Below are 21,102 nucleotides of genomic sequence, written 5' to 3'. Positions count from 1 at the left end.
CTGTGGTTGAACACGGTTTGGAGTACTGCTAAAAACCGTATGCATCAGGGTGCATACGGTTTGCAATGCTTTGCCTATGTATACCGTTTTCAATACAGTTCCATACATTTTCACTAATCAAAATGTATGCGGGAACCGTAGTTGAAAAACGTAGTGTGAACCCAGCCTTAGGCTGGGTTCACACTACGTTTTCTCCCATACGGGACCGCATACGGCAGGGGGAGCTAAAACCTCGCGCTCCAGTATGCCTTCGTATGCGCTCCCGTATGTCATTCATTTCAATGAGCCGGCCTGAGTGAAACGTTCGGTCCGGTCGGCTCATTTTTGCGCCGTATGCGCTTTTATAACCGGACCTAAAACCGTGGTTGACCACAGTTTTAGGTCCGGTTGTAAAAGCGCATACGGCGCAAAAATGAGCCGACCGGACCGAACGTTTCACTCCGGTCAGCTCATTGAAATGAATGGCATACGGGAGCGCATACGGTGACATACGGGAGCGCGAGGTTTTAGCTCCCCCCTGCCGTATGCGCTCCCGTATGGGAGAAAACGTAGTGTGAACCCAGCCTTATACGGTTTTTCCCCTGGACCAAAAACCGTGGTAGGCCACGGTTTTCTGTCCAGAAAAAAAAAAGTAAAGAACCGTATGGTTTGAAAAACGGAGACAAACGTATACATTATGGTGCATACGGTTTTGAATGGGAAGTCTATGGGCACGGTTTTCTGTACGGTTGCATTATGAAACCGTATAGCAAAATCGTGGTGTGAACCTAGAAGTACAACAGAGTGTATGTTTAGATACAGTGTTCCCTAACTAGCGCCCCTCCCGCTGTTGCAAAACTACAACTCCCAGCATGCCCGGACAGCCTTCGGCTGTCCGGGCATGCTGGGGGTTGTAGTTTTGCAACAGCGGGAGGCACGCTAGTTAGGAAACACTGGTGTAGAATGATAAATACCCCCTCAGTCATACCTATATATGTAAAGTACAGTACACAAAACCGCTGAAGGCACGCTGGTTGGGAAACACTGCTTTATATACATACAGTACTCCTATACACTTACGTAGAGGTGGGTTTTCAGACGGTGCACGTGACTATGGGGATGACGTCACTGAGAGTACCAAGATGGCCACCCACTGAATGGCTATATGTAGCGGGGAGTACCAAGATGGCCACCCACTGAATGGCTATATGTAGCGGGGAGTACCAAGATGGCCACCCACTGAATGGCTATATGTAGCGGGGAGTACCAAGATGGCCACCCACTGAATGGCTATATGTAGCGGGGAGTACCAAGATGGCTCTGTTGGAGTTTGAGAAGCGGATAGTATGTCGCACGGACACAGTCATGGCGGGGGCTGCGCTTGTGCAGCTGAGCGAACAGAAACCCCGGAGCGCGGGCTAGAGTACGGGCTGTACCGTAAGATTGACCTATACAAGCTGCAGTGTCTGAACGAAAGTGTGGAGGGGAGCGGGAAGGGAGTGTTCAAGGCCTGGGAAGAACGTGCAGACCGGAGCCGGGTGAGTGGCACCTGATGCGGTACAAGGATTGTCACCAGGATATAAAGCAGCCGGAAGAACTGGTGGGTTGTTGTTAAAATGACAGCTGGGGGTTCCAGCAGCCTCCACCTGCCACCATGCTCCCCTCAGGTGCTTGCAGTGATAACCGCCATGGGGTGTGCCACTCACAGATACCTGTCCAGAGGTTAAGTTGGAGTTGCCCATAGCAACCAATCAGATCGCTGCTTTCATTTTTCAGAGGCCTTTAAAAAAAATGAAAGAAGCAATCTGATTGGTTGCTATGGGCAACTCAGCAACTTTTCCTCTAGACAGTTTTTTTTTTTTTTTTATAAATTTTCCCCACAGTCCACACTGCCTCCTACAGAGATGGCCATGTTACTGTCAATTAATAACTTCAGAATTGTTGTTTTCTTGGTGACAGGGAAAACATTGATTTAACCCCTTAAGGACCAGGCCCATTTTGGCCTTAAAGGGGTACTCCGCCCCTGGCATCTTATCCCCTGTCCAATGGATAGGGGATAAGATGTTAGATCGCCGTGGTCCTGCTGCTGGGGACCCTGGGGATCGCCGCGGTCCCGCTGCTGGGGACCTTGGAGATCGCCGCTGCGGCACCCCGCCATCATTACTGCACAGAGTGAGAACGCTCTGCACGTAATGACGGGCAATACAGGGGCCTGAGCAGCGTGACGTCATGGCCCGTCCCCTTAATGCAAGTCTATGGCAGCGGCGTGACGACCGCCACGCCCCCTCCCATAGACTTGTATTGATGGGGGCAGGCCGTGACGTCACGAGGGGCGGAGCTGTGACGTAACTATGCTCCGGCCCCTGTATCGCCCGTCATTACGTGCAGAGCGATCTCACTCTGCACAGTAATGATAGCACAGTGCCGCAGCGGCGATCCCCAGGGTCCCCAGCAGCAGGACCGAGGCGATCTGACATCTTATCCCCTATCCTTTGGATTGGGGATAAGATGTCTAGGGGCGGAGTACCCCTTTAACCCCTTAAGGACTCAGCCCATTTTGGCCTTAAGGACTCAGACTATTTAATTTTTACGATTTCATTTTTTCCTCCTCGCCTTCTAAAAATCATAACTCTTTTATATTTTCATCCACAGACTAGTATGAGGGCTTGTTTTTTGCGCGACCAGTTGTCCTTTGTAATGACATCACTCATTATATCATAAAATGTATGGCGCAACCAAAAAACACTATTTTTGTGGGGAAATTAAAACGAAAAACGCAATTTTGCTAATTTTGGAAGGTTTTGTTTTCACGCCGTACAATTTATGGTAAAAATGACATGTGTTCTTTATTCTGAGGGTCAATACGATTAAAATGATACCCATTATTATATACTTTTATATTATTGTTGCGCTTAAAAAAAATCACAAACTTTTTAACCAAATTAGTACGTTTATAATCCCTTTATTTTGATGACCTCTAACTTTTTTATTTTTCCGTATAAGTGGCGGTATGGGGGCTCATTTTTTGCGCCATGATCTGTACTTTTTTTTTGATACCACATTTGCATATAAAAAACTTTTAATACATTTTTTATACATTTTTTTTTAATAAAATGTATTAAAAAAGTAGGAATTTTGGACTTTTTTTTATTTTTTTTTTGTTCACGCTGTTCACCGTACGGGATCATTAACATTTTATTTTAATAGTTTGGACATTTACGCACGCGGCGATACCAAATATGTATAAAAAAATTTTTTTACGCTTTTGGGGGGTAAAATAGTAAAAAACGGACGTTTTACTTTTTTATTGGGGGAGGGGATTTTTCACTTTTTTTTTTTTACTTTTACTTTTACATTTTTTTACATTTTTTTTTACACTTGAATAGTCCCCATAGGGGACTATTCATAGCAATACCATGATTGCTAATACTGATCTGTTCTATGTATAGGACATAGAACAGATCAGTATTATCGGTCATCTCCTGCTCTGGTCTGCTCGATCTCAGACCAGAGCAGGAGACGCCGGGAGCCGGACGAAGGAAGGAGAGGGGACCTCCGCGCGGCGTTATGAATGATCGGATCCCCGCAGCAGCGCTGCGGGCGATCCGATCGTTCATTTAAATCGCGAACTGCCGCAGATGCCGGGATCTGTATTGATCCTGGCACCTGAGGGGTTAAAAGCGGACACCCGCGAGATCGCGGGCGTCGTCCATTGACGGCTGGTCCCTGGCTGCGATCAGCAGCCGGGATCAGCCGCGCATGACACGGGCATCGCTCTGATGCCCGCGGTTATGCTTAGGACGTAAATGTACGTCCTGGTGCGTTAAGTACCACCTCACCAGGACGTACATTTACGTCCTGCGTCCTTAAGGGGTTAAATGGGCACTGTCATGAAGTAAAAAAATTGATATGTTGTAGTACTTAACCCCTTAAGGACTCAGGGTTTTTCCGTTTTTGCACTTTCGTTTTTTCCTCCTTACCTTTTAAAAATCATAACCCTTTCAATTTTCCACCTAAAAATCCATATTATGGCTTATTTTCTGCGTCGCCAATTCTACTTTGCAGTGACATTAGTCATTTTACCCAAAAATGCACCGCGAAACGGAAATAAAAATCATTGTGCGACAGAATCGAAAAAAAAAACGCCATTTTGTAACTTTTGGGGGCTTCCGTTTCTACGCAGTGCATATTTCGGTAAGAATGACACCTTATCATTATTCTGTAGGTCCATACGGTTAAAATGATACCCTACTTATATAGGTTTGATTTTGTCGCACTTCTGGAAAAAATCATAACTACATGCAGGAAAATTTATACGTTTAAAAATGTCATCTTCTGACCCCTATAACTTTTTTATTTTTCCACGTACAGGGCGGTTTGAGGACTCATTTTTTGCGCCGTGATCTGAAGTTTTTATCGGTATGATTTTTGTTTTGATCGGACTTTTTGATCACTTTTCATTCATTTTTTAATGGTATAAAAAGTGACCAAAATACGGTTTTTTGGACTTTGGAATTTTTTTGCGCATACGCCATGGACCGTGCGGCTTAATTAATGATATATTTTTATAGTTCGGACATTTACGCACGCGGCGATACCACATATGTTTATTTTTTATTTTTTTTACACTGTTTTATTTTTTTTTATGGGAAAAGGGGGGTGATTCAAACTTTTATTAGGGAAGGGGTTAAATGACCTTTATTAACACTTTTTTTTACATTTTTTTTGCAGTGTTATAGGTCTCATAGGGACCTATAACACTGCACACACTGATCTCTAATCCTGATCACAGGCGTGTATTAACACGCCTGTGATCAGCATTATCGGCGCTTGACTGCTCCTGCCTGGATCTCAGGCACGGAGCAGTCATTCGCCGATCGGACACCGGGGAGGCAGGTAAGGGACCTCCCGGTTTCCGGTCAGCTGTTCGGGACGCCGCGATTTCACCGCGGCGGTCCCGAACAGCCCGACTGAGCAGCCGGGTCACTTTCAGTTTCACTTTAGAAGCGGCGGTCAGCTTTGACCGCCGCTTCTAAAGGGTTAATACCGCACATTGCCGCGATCGACGATGTGTGGTATTAGCCGCGGGTCCCGGCCGTTGATTAGCGGCGGGACCGACGCGATATGATGCGGGATCGTGGCGCGATCCCGCTTCATATCGCGGGAGCCGGCGCAGGACGTAAATATACGTCCTGCGTCGTTAAGGGGTTAAGTACTACAACATATCTCTTATATACTTTAATTTAAAAAAGTGATTTTAAACAAGTTTAAAATCACTTTTAAATTCGGCCACTAGGGGTCGCCCTCCTAGTGGCCGAATGTATTCTGCAGTGACGTCGCTATAGAATTTCGACTCATTTCAGCCTGGCAATGAGTCGAAATTCAGGCTCTGCTGTGCTCGCTCCCGCCTGTCAATCAAACAGGCAAGAGCGAGCACGCTGATAGCTGGGGCTGCGCGCATTGGCCAGCTCCACTGCCCTCGCGCGCGGCCCTGCCCGCCCCCGTTACCCTGTCTGGAGGCAGAGCGCGCACTCGTTGCTGCGCTAATCCTCCGGATGGGTAAGTCTGATCTGAGGTCTTATATTAGCCGGGTCTCGGCTGTAATATCGTGCACGGCAGGCCGGCGATGCTCCTCTACTCCTCCTCCCTGGATAGCACATGCACAGGTAAACAGGGAGGAGGAGACCCCGGAGCTGCCTGCAGTGCTATTGGCAGATCATCTATGCGTGCTCCCGACAGAAGCGCTGCATAGACGATCTGAGGGCGGAAGCAAGCGCCCAGCAAGGCATCAGTGACGTCGTGCCTGCTGGGAAGCGCTGCTTCCTGCCCTGCTTGATAGAGCAGATTTAGAAGCACCAAATCTGCTCTATTAAAGCGATTTAAAATTTTTTTAAAGCCAGGTAAGGGGTTAGGGCTAGATTACTAATAGGTAGGAACATATTAGATTATATATTACTTGGTGGGAGCTACACTTTAAGGACCAGACCAATTTTATTTTTGCATTTTCGTTTTTTCCTCCTCGCATTCTAAAAATCATAACTCTCATATTTCCATCCACAGACCCATATGAGGGCTTGTTTTTTGCGTCACCAATTGTACTTTGTAATGACATCACTTATTTTACAATAAAATGTATGGCGCAACCAAACAAATATTATTTATGTGGGAAAATTGAAAAGAAAACCGCAATTTAGCAAATTTTGGAAGGTTTTGTTTTCCCGCTGTACACTTTCCGGTAAAAATTACATGTTTTCTTTATTCTTTGGGTCAATACGATTAAAATGATACCCATGTTATATGCTTTTCTATAATTGTACGGCTTAAAAAAAAAATCTCAAACCATTTTAACAAAATTAGTATGTTTTGAAATCGCCCTATTTTGACCACCTAAAACTTTTTCATTTTTCCGTATATGGGGCGATATGAGGGCTCATTTATTGCGCCATGATCTGTAGTTTCTATCAGTACCACTTTCGCTTAGGTTTTACTTTTTATACATTTTTTTATAAAAAAATTTTGGGAATAAAATGTGACAAAAAAGCAGCAATTTTGGACTTTTATTTTTATTTTTTAACGTTTACACCGTTCACAGTACGGGATAATTAACAATATATTTTAAAGGGGTATTCCAGGCAAAAACTTTTTTATATATATATCAACTGGCTCCAGAAAGTTAAACAGATTTGTAAATTACTTCTATTAAAAAATCTTAATCCTTTCAGTACTTATGAGCTTCTGAAGTTAAGATTGTTCTTTTCTGTCTAAGTCCTCTCTGATGACACGTGTCTCGGGAAACGCCCAGTTTAGAAGCAAATCCCCATAGCAAACCTCTTCTAAACTGGGCGTTTCCTGAGACAGGTGTCATCAGAGAGCACTTAGACAGAAAAGAACAACCTTAACTTCAGAAGCTCATAAGTACTGAAAGTAATTTACAAATCTGTTTAACTTTCTGGAGCCAGTTAATATATATATATATATATATATATATATATATATATATATATATATATATATATATATATATATAAAAGTTTTTGCCTGGAATACCCCTTTAATAGTTCAGACTTACGCATGTGGCGATTTTATTTTATTTTTTTTAAACTTTTTATGTCCCCATAGGGGACTATTCATAGCAATTAGTTGATTACTAATACTGCTCAGTGCTATGTATAGGACATAGCACTGATCAGTATTATTGGTCATCTTCTGCTCGATCGCAGACCAGAGCAGAAGACCCAGAGCAGAAGACCCAGAAGCGACAGCGCTGCGGGCGATCCGATCATCCATTCAAAGTACCGCACTGCCGCAGATGCTGCGATCTGTATTGATCACGGCATCTGAGGGGTTAATGGCGGACATCCGCACGATTGCGGATTCCACCATTACCGGCGGGTCCCTGGCTGCTGATAGCTCCGGTGCTCGCGATCATGGTGGCGTGTAAATGTATGTGACGTACATTTACGTCCATTGTTGTTAACGGGTTAAAAGTGATGAAAAAGTCACAGCTATCCCAACATGGTCCCCCCCCCCATCCATTTTAAAAGGGTACTCCAGCGTTTTAACAACAATCCCCACACAATAGGAGATGAGTATCTGATCACAGTTGGCCCAACCACTGGGGTCCCCGAACAGTGGAGCAGAGCAGGATTGCCGCACCCCCTCCATGCATTCTCTATGGAAGCACTGAAGATACAAGAGTGCTTTATGGTCTATTCACACCAACGGAATTTCCGCCTTAAATAAAAGCCCATACACTTCTGTGGGATTCTGCACTCCTTTTGATGGAATTCCACTAGCGGAACTTCCGAAGTGTCAACGGGAGTGCGAATTCCGCCCATGTGAATAGACCCTCCCTCAGCTGATACTAGCATTTTCATAGACAGTGCATGGAGGGGGCATGTCAACCCGCTCTGTGCACAAGGAGAGAGTTGGGGCGCCTTTCAGGAAAGGGGGGCCCCGGTGTTTGGTCTCCTGTGATTAGTCACTCATTCCCGTGGATAGGAAATTTGTGTTAAAATGCTGGAGTACCCCTTCAACTGCAAAATACAAATGTTATAGGGGGGTCAGAATGTTGTGATGCAAAGCTTAAAGGGGTACTCCAGACAAATTTTTAAATTTATCCTATATGCCCAGGCTGCCACCATTAAATGAGCAAACCATCCGCTGCTCCCACTGTGGCTCCAATATCGGCTTCAGTCCTCTGGCCCAAGTCTTTTTCTCGGTTTTGGGGACTTATGCTATCTCTGGCTTTCCAATAGAGACACATGGAGAGGTCGTGTCAGCCGCTGCTTCCTACGGTGGTCAACACGCCCAGTACCTGGGGAGAGTCGGGGTCCGACTGCATGGGAAAAACGTCTTTCTTCATGATATTTCTCCTGTAATTAACAGATCTTTTGTTTGTGTAAAGAAAAAAATATATAAATTAATTTTAAAAAATGTGTATGTATATATAAATATATATATGTGTGTCTATATTCACTATTTTACATATTCAGATAAACAGTTTTAAAGTTTACAAGTGTTTCATATGAATTCTCTTTGTCCAGTTTGTAGAAAGCGATGATGATGCAGAATTGCTGTTCAACATCCCGTAAGTATGTTGTCTCATTTGGCGAACCTGGTTTAAATACCTTTCATCTTTGCTCCTGCAGTCATTGCTGCTTCTTTTCCAGGTTCACTGGCAATGTAAAATTAAAAGGGATTATTCTAATTGGAGAGGACAGTGATACCCACCCTTCAGAAATTAGATTGTGAGTATTATTTTCAGAAGGAGACCAAAATGTTCAGTATATTATGGGGGACATTTATCGTTGTTGCTTTGGTAAGCGAGTTCTGTAGGTATTTTTTGGATTTGGTTTTTCTTATGTGTGACATATTTATCATACTATCACAGGGGGTTGATAAATTTTGGCTTACATAAGCAAAAGCCAATAAAATCACTTTGGAATAGCATTTTCTTAGCACACATAAGCAAAAAAAAATTGTGTGTGTTTATTACATGTTTTTTTTACCACTTTTTTCCCCTGAATGTAATAATAATTTTTTTTTTCTATTTCAGATCCGTCTATCCTGTGGGCTACTTCAGATTCGGCGGACTACGATAACCAGCGTTTTTTGTTTAATATTAACAACGACTTGTGGGGGAGTGTTTTTTGGAATAAAATTTTTTTTTTTAAATGTTTTATTTACTTTACAGGCTTAGTAGTGGAAGCAGTCTTATAGACAGTCCATTACTAAGTCGGGGCTTAGCGTTTGCCCCAAAATCAGCTAGCGGGGTAATAATCGTGGGTGATTATTACCCTGGTACCCACCGCCACAGAGGTGTCGGGAAGAGCCGGTACCAACAGGCCCGGAGCTTCAAAAATGGCACTCCTGGGCAGAAGCCCTAACAGGCTGATGTTGTTTAGGTTGGGGAGGGCCAGTAACAATGGTCCTCGCTCACCCTTGTAACGTCAGGCTGTTGCTGCTTGGTTGGTATCTGGCTGATACTGAAAATAGGGGGAACCCTATGCTTTTTTTCTTTTATTTAATTATTTATGAAAAAAAATTATTTTCAGCCAGATACCAACCAAGCAGCAACAGCCTGACGTTACCAGGGTGGGCAAGGACCATGTTACTGGCCCTCCCCAGCCTAGGCCCAGTAGCACCATATTTGATGCTCCGGACCTGTTGGTACCGGCTCTTCCTGGCACCCCTGTGGCGGTAGGTACCGGGGTAATAATTGGAGGTTAGCGCTAGCTGTTTTTGGGGCTAACGCTAAGCCCCGGCTTAGTAATGGATCCTGTCTATAAGACAGCTTCCACTACTAAGCATGTAAAGTAAATAAAAAAACAGACATTTAAAAAAAAAAAACTTTTATTCCAAAAAAGAAAAAAAAAAAACACTCCTCCACAAACCATCGTTAACCATTTTACTAACAAACAAAAAACACTGGTCACCATTGTCGTAGTACACAGGATACACTGATCTGAAATGAGAAGGAAAAAAAAAATAAGGAAAATAGGTTAGTACATCTATTGTAACCCACCCGCACATTTCCAGCCCGCGCTGCATGACTACAACTCCCAGCATGCCCTTACAGTTAGGACATAATGGGAGTTGTAGTCATGCAGCAGGGCTGGGGGTATATGTTCAAGCTGGTGACAAGCTTGTCACCTGCGCCCACTGCAGGACTACAACTCTCAGCATGCCGTTACAGTGAGGACATGCTGGCAGTTGTAGTCCCAACAGCTTACGGTGGGCTGTAGCTGTAAGCGAGCGGGTGCCGGGGAGCCGAGCTGTGCAAAAAGTCTCACGTGCGACTTTTTGAAAATCTGACCTTGCTTACACGTGCGACTTTTTAAAGTGGGTTTACGACTTTTATTTGCTTATGTGCGACTTTTGCAATGATAAATCCTGGACCACTGCAAAGTAAAAACTAAAAATTGCTAAGGTATGGCAGATTGGTATTTTATGTTTACCCACAAGTCACACAAAAAATTGCTTAGGCGCACGTGCGACTTTTGTAAGCAAAAAAAAGCTGCTTAAATCCCTTGATAAATCTCGGTCTATATGTTTAGTATATTTTAATTTTCTCTCCCTTTTAGGATACCTGATATTGACTGCTTTGTGACATTCGCTCTACATGTATGAGGGATGGGCTCGGGGAAAGTATGGGGAAAACTGCTTACTGTAGCTTAGAGGATCAAAGATCACTCTGATTCCAGCCGTTTAACCATTTTGATACCCCGGTTAATAGTGACCACAGCATATAAAGCTACATTAACATCTGCATTGGAGCTCCAATTAGGGGTCTCAGTGGCAAAATCCATTTAAACGCTGTAAGCAATATTTTTTTTGTCCTGCCAGATCATGCAAAGTAAATAACACCAGACAGAAACCCTACGGCCCTCAATAAAGTCTATGGCATCCTTCAGGATGTTGTGCAATAGACCGTGTGGCTTTGTTTTACGACCTCAGACAGAATCTATTATGGAGGCTTTAAAGGTTAGATCCTACAAGCACAGACAAAAAGTGTTATAAGAAATGTTTTTTAAAATAAAAATTAAAATACTGCGTCTCTCTTGTGTAGCGAAGTCATTGCATCAAGCCCAATAGCAGTTTACCCAACAGTCAGCAGAAAACCTCAGACTGTCAGGAATTGTAGTCGCAGTGGCTGCAATTCATGTAAGGGGGGATGCACGTAAGATGGTGCGCTGATCTGGGAGCTTTTTATTTATTTTTTTATTACTTTAGTGATTTCAGCATTGAAGCAATTGCAGTTATACAATTTACCTAAACCTGTCTTTTTTTTATATGTCTCTTCTAGATTTAAGAACGTTCCTCACATGAGCTTTGATGATGTTGGAAGGGAAGCTGACCAAGTTTTCAGTCTAAATATTGACACCACCGGAGAACTAGAATATCCTACTAAGTATGTGTATTTTTACATGTGCTTTACCATAAGCGATTACAGAATAGTTATATTAAAGGGGTTTTCCTGTCCCGTGGCAGTTTTGGGACATTGTGCGATGCTCTAAAATAACTAAAGATTGTAAGTGCCTTTTCTATGCAAAATTAATACAAATTGATTAAGCAAAACAAAAAGGAGTAATATTCTCCTTACCAACCCACTGCTGCTCCTAGGCTCTAGTGTTGATGTGGAATGTCAGTCCTTTACTAATTCAAGAATAAAAGGTGTGGGAGCTCTACATAAAACAGAAAAACCTAAGCTGAGGATAATGCGTTGCACAAACCCAATGTGCCAAAAGTGAAATAAAAAGACAAAAAAATGGTAGCAGTCCTGCTAGGCTAAGAGTGAGTAAATAGCAGAAATAGAGGAAAAGATGATGCAAGAGAAAATGTCCAGTATTAAAATAGTGGGCGGGTATATCCTGGCAGGGAGGAGCCGACTATTTTTCCTAGTGTCAGCACCTTCTAGTGGCAAGAGCATATACCCATCATAAAGGTGTCCCCCAATGAAGAGCGACCGAGAAAAACATTTATTTAAATAATTAGAACTGTAATGTGAGGTCTTTAGCAGGGACCTTGCTTCAGACGGGTCACAAGATATAATAAACGTGCTAAAATTGAATGGATATAGTAAAAAAATACATGTAAAAGCATATAAATAGGTGACACTTGTAATTCCCCTGAGTAAGTTGGGACACAAAGTATTATAGTCTCTGCGCTGTAGTTGGCGCGATGTGCTGGTAAGAACTATATAGATGCTTCCCTGCAATGAATGGTAGGCAATATTGTCAATATTCCTGGCACGGACGGTGCCGTGACTATGTAGAGGATTATATGCAGAGCTGTGATAAGATCAGTAGCAGTGCTGGAAGCCCCCTATTTGTTGCCCACTCTACCCTGTCTGCACAGGGATGCTGTATGAGTGGTTTTAGGTAGTATGAGATGAGGGTTAGGGCTAAATGTCATCCATGTGCGTGTTGCAGCGCTGGAGTCCTCCGCTTTGGGACCCTCTTTACCCTGACGGCACAGGAACAAAATTGTAAGTTCCAAGCGGAATGAAAGTTTGGCACAATGTGCCTCTTACCGGCTATGCCGATGGCGAGATTGCTGGACTGTGCTTGCTGCGGCTGGCCAGCGGTGCGATCGTGCTTGGAGAAGCGTGCTTTCAGGTCTCAAATGAGACAGCAATGGCTCCTGAATTATGGGTACTCCAATGTGTCCACGAATGGGGTATTGGTGAAGGCAGTCTTAGACGAGACGCATTTCGGGCAACTGGGCAACTTTTCCTCTGCACAGGTTTTGATAAATCTCCCCCATAGTTCTTACCAGCACATCGTGCCAACTACAGTGCAAAGACTGTAATACTTCGCGTCCCAAATTACTCTGTTACAGGGGAATTACAAGTGTCACCTATTTATGCTTTTACATGTATTTTTTACTATATCCATTAAATTTTAGCATGTTTATTATATCTTGTGACCCGTCTGAAGTAAGGGCCCTGCTAAAGACCTCACATTACAGTTCTAATTATTTAAATAAATGTTATTTTAATACTGGACATTTTCTCTTGCATCATCTTTTCCTCTATTTCTGCTATTTGCTCACCCTTAGCCTAGCAGGACTGCTACCATTTCTTGCCTTTACTAATTCGGCCAATCACTGCTTGGCTGTAGCTCTTACTTGTGTGGACATCACTGAGATGACCACCGTGACCAGTAATTCAACAGAAATCACTGCCACACACCAACAGAGAACCAGGTAATTGTTGCCAATAAAGCAACAGGAATTATTTTTTTTTTTTCTAAGGCTGCATTCACACCACATTTTTGCAATACAGTTCTTGTATACGGTTTTAGTGTAAAAACCATATGAAACCGTATTGCAAACCTTATGTATAGACATGTCATTGAAAACCGTAAGCCAAACGTAGCATCCGGTTGTGTACATTTTGCATCATTTACGGTTTAATCCGGTTTTTTTTTCCCGTACACAAAACCATAGTCTATTACGGTTTTATGTTCAGGTGAAAAAACTGATAGAAACTGTATACATTTTTTTTTTTATTTTTTTTTTTAAATGGTGGTCTATCAGAACCATACAGAACCATATGTGTGTACGGTTCCATCCGGGTTTCACCATACGGTTTTTGACTTTGCACAGTGTGTTTTTTTTCTTGGAATTTCAATCAAACAAGTGAAACTTTATTCATAATGGAGTAAAAAGTTTAAAACGTATACATTTATTCTTACAAAACAGATGCAAATGGATTTTTGCAACCGTATACGGTTTTTATACAGTTTAGTCCAGTTTTGAGGAATCCGTTTTTCATCAAAAACCTGAACTGTATTGCAAAAACATGGTGTGAATACAACCTAAACTAAATACCTTTAGGCTAAGTTTCCACACTGTTTTTTTTCTGCCTTTTTTTGGAAAACTGGCAGTGCAGTTTTTGAGAAAAAGCTAGAAATGTATTTGAAAGGAATGAGAAATATAAATGAAGAACTTATACTTCATTTTCCTGCTGGATCCACTTTTGACTTTTGCTCTAAAACAGTAGTAAAAAGTAAATGTAGAAAAAACCAGCTCACCGCCATATGTAAACTTGTATAGGGGGACTTCAGATGTTTAAAGGAAGCACGGATTTGACTTCCAACCGCATACTTGGAGTGAACAATGCTTGACAAAAAAAGAACAGGATCCAGCTCCCAAAAAGAAAAGTTAAGTCCAAAATTTAATTCACATATTTAAAAAAATTCACAATGTTTAGCATTTCTTTAATTCACATGTTTGGCGTTTCTGCTATGCTTTTATCCTGTTTTTTTTTAATGTTATTTTGGTTTTCACCTATTTTTAAACATGTGAGTAAAATTTGGGACTTTTAACTTTTCTTTTTGGGAGCTGGATCCTGTTCTTTTTTTTTTGTCTAAAACTGCAGTGACAGTTTTCCAAAAAATGCCAGAAAAAACCCTGTGTGGAAACCTAGCCGAAGGCTTTTTTCTTAAAAATACTTGCTGTATAACTTTTTTTTTCTTGGCATAAACATTTGTGGTGTTTTTTGGGCTTAGGGCTAGTTTCCAAAAAGGTGGTGTTTTTCAAAAAAAATATAAATATATATTTTTTACTCCTATAGACTTCTATGGGAGGAAAATAATGCCAAATAAAATGCGATGTGGATTTCAAATTGGCGTTTTCAAGGTTTTTAACCTCTTAAGGACGTGGGGCGTATGCATATGCCAGTGGGAATTCCGGTCCCCGCCGCTAGCCGGTTGGGGACCGGACCGGGATGCCTGCTGAAATCATTCAGCAGGCATCCCGGCACATCGCCCAGGGGGGTCCTGAGAGCCCCCCCATGTCGGCGGTCGCAGAAAATCGCATGTCAATTCAGACATGCGATTTTTCTGCTATTCCGGGCTGATCGGGTCTCTGGTGACCCGATCACCCGGAAAATAGGGATGATCCGAGCTGTCAGTGACAGCCCCGATCATCCTGAGGGCTAGGAGCGAGGTCGCAGTGCTGCAATCTCCTCCTATCCCCTGCCATTGGTTTGAACTGATTCTGACCAATGGCAGCGCAGGACAGTGGGCAACCCCCCCCCCCCCCGTTCTGCCCACCTCTGGATGTCGTGGGGAGAAGATGGAGGCCGGTACTTGGAGGAGAAGATGCGTGGGGACCGCAGATCGTCGCTGGAGACAGGAGCAGGTAGGGAAAACGATGGAGGGTGGGGTGGGGGGAAATGAAAGTGAAAGTAAAGTGATCTTTACTGTGGCAACCACTAGGAAGGCCAGACTGCAACTCCCAGCATGCCCAGACAGCCAAAGGCTGTCTGGGCATGCTGGGAGTTGTAGTTTGGCAACATCTGGAGGGTCACAGTTTGGAGACCACTGTTACAGTGGTGCCCAAACGGTAGCCCTCCAGATGTTGGCAAACTACAACTCTCAGCATGCCTAGACAGCCCAGGCATGCTGGGAGTTGTAGTCTGTAACATCTGTTCCGTCAACTGCTGCTATACTTTGAAGCCCTCTAATTTTTTCAAAAAGCAAAAATATGTCCATTTTATGATGCCAACATAAAGTGGACATATTGTATTTGTGAATAAAAATAAAATGTATTTGGAATATCCATTTTCCTTACAAGCAGAGAGCTTCAAAGTTTTCATGACATTTTGGGATTTTTCACCAAAAAAGGATGCAAGTAACGCCGAAAATTTACCACCAAAATAAAGTAGAATATGTCACGAAAAAACAACCTCAGAATCAGAATATTCGGTAAAAGTGTTTTCGAGTTATTAATTTGTAAAGCGACGGTGGTCAGAATTGCGACCCTCACACAGTTTGATAAATCTGGGCCATAGTGTGTGGCAGTAATATACCAGGGGCATACCGGGTGGAAGAAATATACCAGGAGCACAGCGTGTGGCAGTAATATACCTGAAGCACAGTGTGTAGCTGTAATATATTAGGGGCATAGCATGTGGCAACAATCTATTCAGGGGCACAGCGTGCAGCAGTAATCTATTCAGAGGCACAGCGTGCAGCAGTAATCTATTCAGGGGCACAGCGTGCAGCAGTAATCTATTCAGGGGCATAGCGTGCAGCAGTAATCTATTCAGGGGCACAGCGTGCAGCAGTAATCTATTCAGGGGCATAGCGTGCAGCAGAAATTTATTCAGGGGCATAGCGTGCAGCAGAAATTTATTCAGAGGCACAGCGTGCAGCAGTAATCTATTCAGGGGCACAGCGTGCAGCAGTAATCTATTCAGGGGCACAGCGTGCAGCAGTAATCTATTCAGGGGCATAGCGTGCAGCAGTAATCTATTCAGGGGCACAGCGTGCAGCAGTAATCTATTCAGGGGCATAGCGTGCAGCAGAAATTTATTCAGGGGCACAGCGTGCAGCAGTAATCTATTCAGGGGCATAGCGTGCAGCAGAAATTTATTCAGGGGCATAGCGTGCAGCAGTAATCTATTCAGGGGCATAGCGTGCAGCAGAAATTTATTCAGGGGCATAGCGTGTGGCTGTAATATACCAGGGGCACAATGTGGGGCAGTGATATATTCGGGGGTATAGTATGTGGCAGTGATATATTCGGGGGTATAGTATGTGGCAGTATTATATTCAGGGGGCACAGTGTGTTGCAGTAATATATTCATGGGCACAGTGTGTGGCAGTATTATATTCAGGGATACACAATGCTGCAGTATTTTTTATTCAGGGGTACAGTATTCGGCAGTAATATTTTCAGGGGTACAGTCTCTGGCAGTATTGGGAAAATACAGGAAACGGTAGGTTTACATCCTCCGGACTTCAGTCATTTTACCTATTTCCTTCATGGCACTGTGGCCACTAGGTGTGAACCAGACCTCTGCGTTTTGCTTGGACATTTACCAGTGGCACACCTGAAACTTAAAGGGGATCTGTCAGCTATATTAGGAGCTAAGTGCTGTAGACACCATTGGATAGCTGGTGGGGGTATAAAGGAAAACTGTACCTCTTCTCAAGCTGTTAGTGTTTTCCACACTTATAAAATCTCCTTTTATGTTCAACCAAGTGTCAAAGAGGTGGTGCAGAGCTGCTAAAGTGCCACAGCTTGGCTCACCTGGTGTGTACATCGTTCCTGGAGAGGCTGGAAAGTGAAGATGAACGAGGAGATATGCCAGGCTGTGGCACCTGGGAAGCTCTGCACCACCTACTTGACACTTAGCTTATAAATAAAACAGAGATTTTATATGTTTAGCAACCACCATCAGCTCCAGGAAAGGTACCGTTCGCTTTTATACCACAACAGCTATTTTGTGGTGCCTTCAGTTTTTAGCAGCAAATAGAGCTGATAAATTCCTTTTAAGTAATAAAGTAACACAATGGTCCTGATTTACTAAGAGTGGAGTGGAGTTTTCTTTGTGTGTTTCCCTACATTTTGTTTACATTTTTTTTACACATGATCTGATCTGTGGGGTTTTCCTCAGCTCAAATCCACAAAATTTTCTGTAGAAACCTTAGTAAATATGTTGGGTTTTTGTGAAAATGTTAGGGGCATGCCCCTTTTCTTTGACCACGCCCCTTTTTCGGAGAGCTGGTAAGGTTTTGTTTTTATTTCTGGCGCAATGAGACAGAATCTGGCGCACAAGCTGACGAAACATGTCGGGTTTACAATAGTAAATCAGGGCCAATATGTAAGTACTGTACAATGTAGTACAATAAAAAGTTGGATATCACCAAATAATCTAAAATGAAAGTTTTTCTCTACAGAATTTCTCGTTTTTCAAATGTATCTCATCTTTCTATTCACATTTCCAAAAACTTTGGAGCTGAAAACACCAAGATTTTCTACATTGGATTAAGAGGAGAGTGGACAGAGGTAAATAAAATACAAAGGTCTGGTTTTATATTTCTGCTGCAGAATTCCCAAAAAACTGCTTATCCCTGAATATGTGAAACCTGCGTTACAGCAATGCATTTTAGTTACAACTTGTATGTGCAAAACGGCCACTTGCCACATAGTGGATCATGAAACGGTTTTCATTTGTATTAAACGTGCCATCTGGTTTTGGCTTACTAAAAATGTAGAAGTTAAAATTGAAAAGTCATTAGAGCCTTAGGCAGTATTCACATGTAGTATTTTGGTTATTGTTTTCAACCAACACAGAAAAAAAACTATAATGGAATGATTTGTACCTGTTCTGCATTTTGTATCTGCTCCTGGTTTTGACTGAATTTCTGACCAAAATTCCACATGTGAACAAAGCCTTACAATGGTAGAGGCAATGCAGTGTGAATTTATTGCTAGGGGAAAAACACTCAATTTTTTTTATTCAGATAAAAGTATTCCACAGCATCCAGATGAGCTGGGGCAGCTCTATCCATCAACCTGCCCTGACTGATAGAGAGGGTGGGCATTAGGAGTGGTGCACTTATCCCTTACATAACATTTTCACCTTTTGCACTTAGTCTTTTTATTATTTATTTTGTGTGTGTGTGTGTATATATATATATATATATATATATATATATACATATACACATACATACACACACACACACACAGTGGTCCCTCAACATACGATGGTAATCCGTTCCAAATGGACCATCGTTTGTTGAAACCATCGTATGTTGAGGGATCCGTGCAATGTAAAGTATAGGACAGTGGTCTACAACCTGCAGACCTCCAGATGTTGTAAAACTACAACACCCAGCATGCCCGGACAGCCATTGGCTCTCCGGGCATGCTGGGAGTTGTAGTTTTGCAACATCTGGAGGTCCACAGGTTGAAGACCACTGGTATAGGAAGTTATACTCGCGTGTCCCCGTCGCTCCGGACCGTCACCGTTGCCCTTGATGTCGCCTTCCATTGCTGTCGCCGCGTCCCCAGGGTGTCCCCAACCCTCCGGCAAGGCCTCTGCTTCCCCGGCATCCTCGCTCTCCGTCGTCGCCATCACGTCGCTACACACGCCGCTCCTATTGGATGAAGGGACGGTGTGCTCAGCGACGTTATGACGACGATGGAGAGCGCCGACGATGGAGGGGATCCTGAAGAGGACGCACCGGAGCCCCGTGGACAGGTAAGTGATCATCAGCGAACCACACGGGGCACTGTAAACGGCTATCCAGTGGCAGCTGAAGCAGTCTGCGCTGCCGGATAGCTGTTTATGCGATGGCCCCGACATACAAAAGCATCGTATGTTGATGCTGCCTTCAACATGCGATGGCCTCTGAGAGGCCATCGCATGTTGAAATTATCGTATGTCTGGGCCATCGTAGGTCGGGGGGTCACATATATCTATATATATATATATATATATATATATATATCTCTGTATATATATATATATATATATATATCTATCTATCAGGAGGAAGGACCGGGCTCTATCCCTTGGTAATCAAATCCAAATGAAAGAAGAAGCGGCACTCCAGAATAGCTTCAAAAGCTGTGGTTTATTCACCCATCATGTGATTATATAAGCAAAAATTTGATTCTTTAGGGGAGATTTATCAAAACCTGTCCAGAGGAAAAGTTGCCCATAGCAACCAATCAGATCGCTTCTTTCATTTTTAACAAGGCCTCTGCAAAATGAAAGAACTAATCTGATTGGTTGCTATGGGCAACTGAGCAACTTTGCCCTCTGGACAGGTTTTGATAAATCTCCCGCTTAGTGTCCTTCTGTAATGGTACCCTTCCTGGCAATCTATGGCAGTGAAAGGATTAATGATCCTTGTTGCACCTGTACTAAAGGGTGCCGGAATCTTACGTCTGTGTCAAACTATTAACCCATCACAGGACAGTTCAGCCAGTCATAGAGACCCTGTGTTTGGCTTCTTGGGATAATGCATTGCTGCAATTTAACAGACACCCCTGGAATGTAAGCAGAGATATGGCGCTAGCAGAATTTTGGGCCCTCAGTTGCGCCCCTGTGCTGCTCTATAGGATGCACAAGTCTCCACTATAAAACTGTTTTATATGCCTGTCATAATGAGAAATCCTGTGGAGCCTTCAGCTGAATTCTAGCAATGAGCTATGTTTTTGTTATTTGGAAAATGGGCAAACGGGCAGACTTGCATCTCTTGTTTCTGGCATATAAAGGGTGATAAACTCACTCCTACGTGTTGGAATACCCGTGTGGTAGAAGGGGATATGAATGCAATATTAATGTGTAAACCCATTTGTTTGAATTCATTGGTGTGTTTTATATTTACAGGCACATCGACATGAAGTCACAATCTGCAACTATGAAGCTGCTGCAAATCCAGCTGACCACAAAATATCACAGATCAATCCTCAGACTCATTTTATCTCCTAGATCAAGTGCAGCAAACCTTAACCTTGCTAGAATAAACCTGTTCCATCATAACTTTGCTTGATGTTGATGTAACATATGACAATTTTACTATATTTTCTTGAGAGAGGAATAAAAACTGGAAAATGTTAGGAAATAGCATGCGCTAATACTGAATAATGGCTTTATGAATGACACGAGACATAAATGCTTTTTATTGAGATCTAAATATACCAGCTTAAAGGGTACCTTTCATAAAAGAAAACGCTTGATATATTATAGATTAATGTATGCAGAATAACTTTCCAATAGCATGTTATTAAAAAATATGCTTCTTTCTATTTAATTTTCCAGGGAGCAGTGCTGAGCTTGTCTGTGTCCCAGCTGCAGTCTGAGATTTAGGACTCCTGCATGAGTCTGAAATCTATAAAAAAAAAAATAAAAAAATAAAAATAAAAAAGACTGAAAGGGAGACCCCTAGTGGTCATTTTTTCAAAGTAGAAAATTAAATAGAAAGAAGCATATTTTTTAATAACATGCTATTGGGAAGTTATTCTGCATACATTGATCTATAATATATCAAAAGTTTTTTTGATGAAAGGTACCATTTAATTACTGATCCCAAAAGGCAAATATTTCTACACCCACACAGACTGGAAAAAATATAGGTCCAGAATTATCAAATTGGCTTAATTAAATATATAGACTGTCAAGTTTAAGGTTATACCAACTGTTAGCTTGTGTACTCCAAACCAAAATCATGTGCCAGAATTATTATTTTTTTGGGGTGCTTATAGGCCACGCCTACTTTAGCTGAAGCCAGGCTCTGCCCAAAAGCATCAAAAAAAGTGTTCAAAACTGATCTTAAGGCTAGGACTGAGGTTTTTTGCCTTGCGTTTTTT

The 21,102-nt window shown here is 42.6% G+C and overlaps 1 protein-coding gene across 2 annotated transcripts; it reads left to right on the top strand.

Moving 5' to 3' along the window:
* The first annotated feature begins 1,083 nt into the window (after positions 1 to 1,083).
* On the top strand, positions 1,084 to 20,396 carry PITHD1 (PITH domain containing 1). 2 transcript variants are annotated; one of them, XM_056556619.1, is made up of 7 exons: positions 1,084 to 1,169; positions 1,299 to 1,517; positions 8,526 to 8,569; positions 8,652 to 8,729; positions 11,288 to 11,392; positions 17,676 to 17,784; positions 20,123 to 20,396. In XM_056556619.1, the coding sequence occupies exons 2-7, from the start codon at positions 1,326 to 1,328 to the stop codon at positions 20,222 to 20,224; spliced, it is 630 nt and encodes a 209-aa protein (XP_056412594.1). In that variant the 5' UTR covers positions 1,084 to 1,169; positions 1,299 to 1,325; the 3' UTR covers positions 20,225 to 20,396. The 2 variants fall into 2 exon arrangements, with proteins under 2 accessions (XP_056412594.1, XP_056412593.1); XM_056556618.1 differs by lacking the exon at positions 1,084 to 1,169 and having other exon boundaries at positions 1,247 to 1,517; positions 20,123 to 20,395.
* The last annotated feature ends 706 nt before the right edge of the window (positions 20,397 to 21,102 follow it).

This window comes from Hyla sarda, chromosome 2 (assembly GCF_029499605.1).
Source record: "Hyla sarda isolate aHylSar1 chromosome 2, aHylSar1.hap1, whole genome shotgun sequence".
Taxonomy (NCBI): domain Eukaryota; kingdom Metazoa; phylum Chordata; class Amphibia; order Anura; family Hylidae; genus Hyla; species Hyla sarda.
The sequence above is the reverse complement of the archived record's forward strand: the minus strand, read 5'-3'. Positions and strand labels throughout refer to the sequence as shown.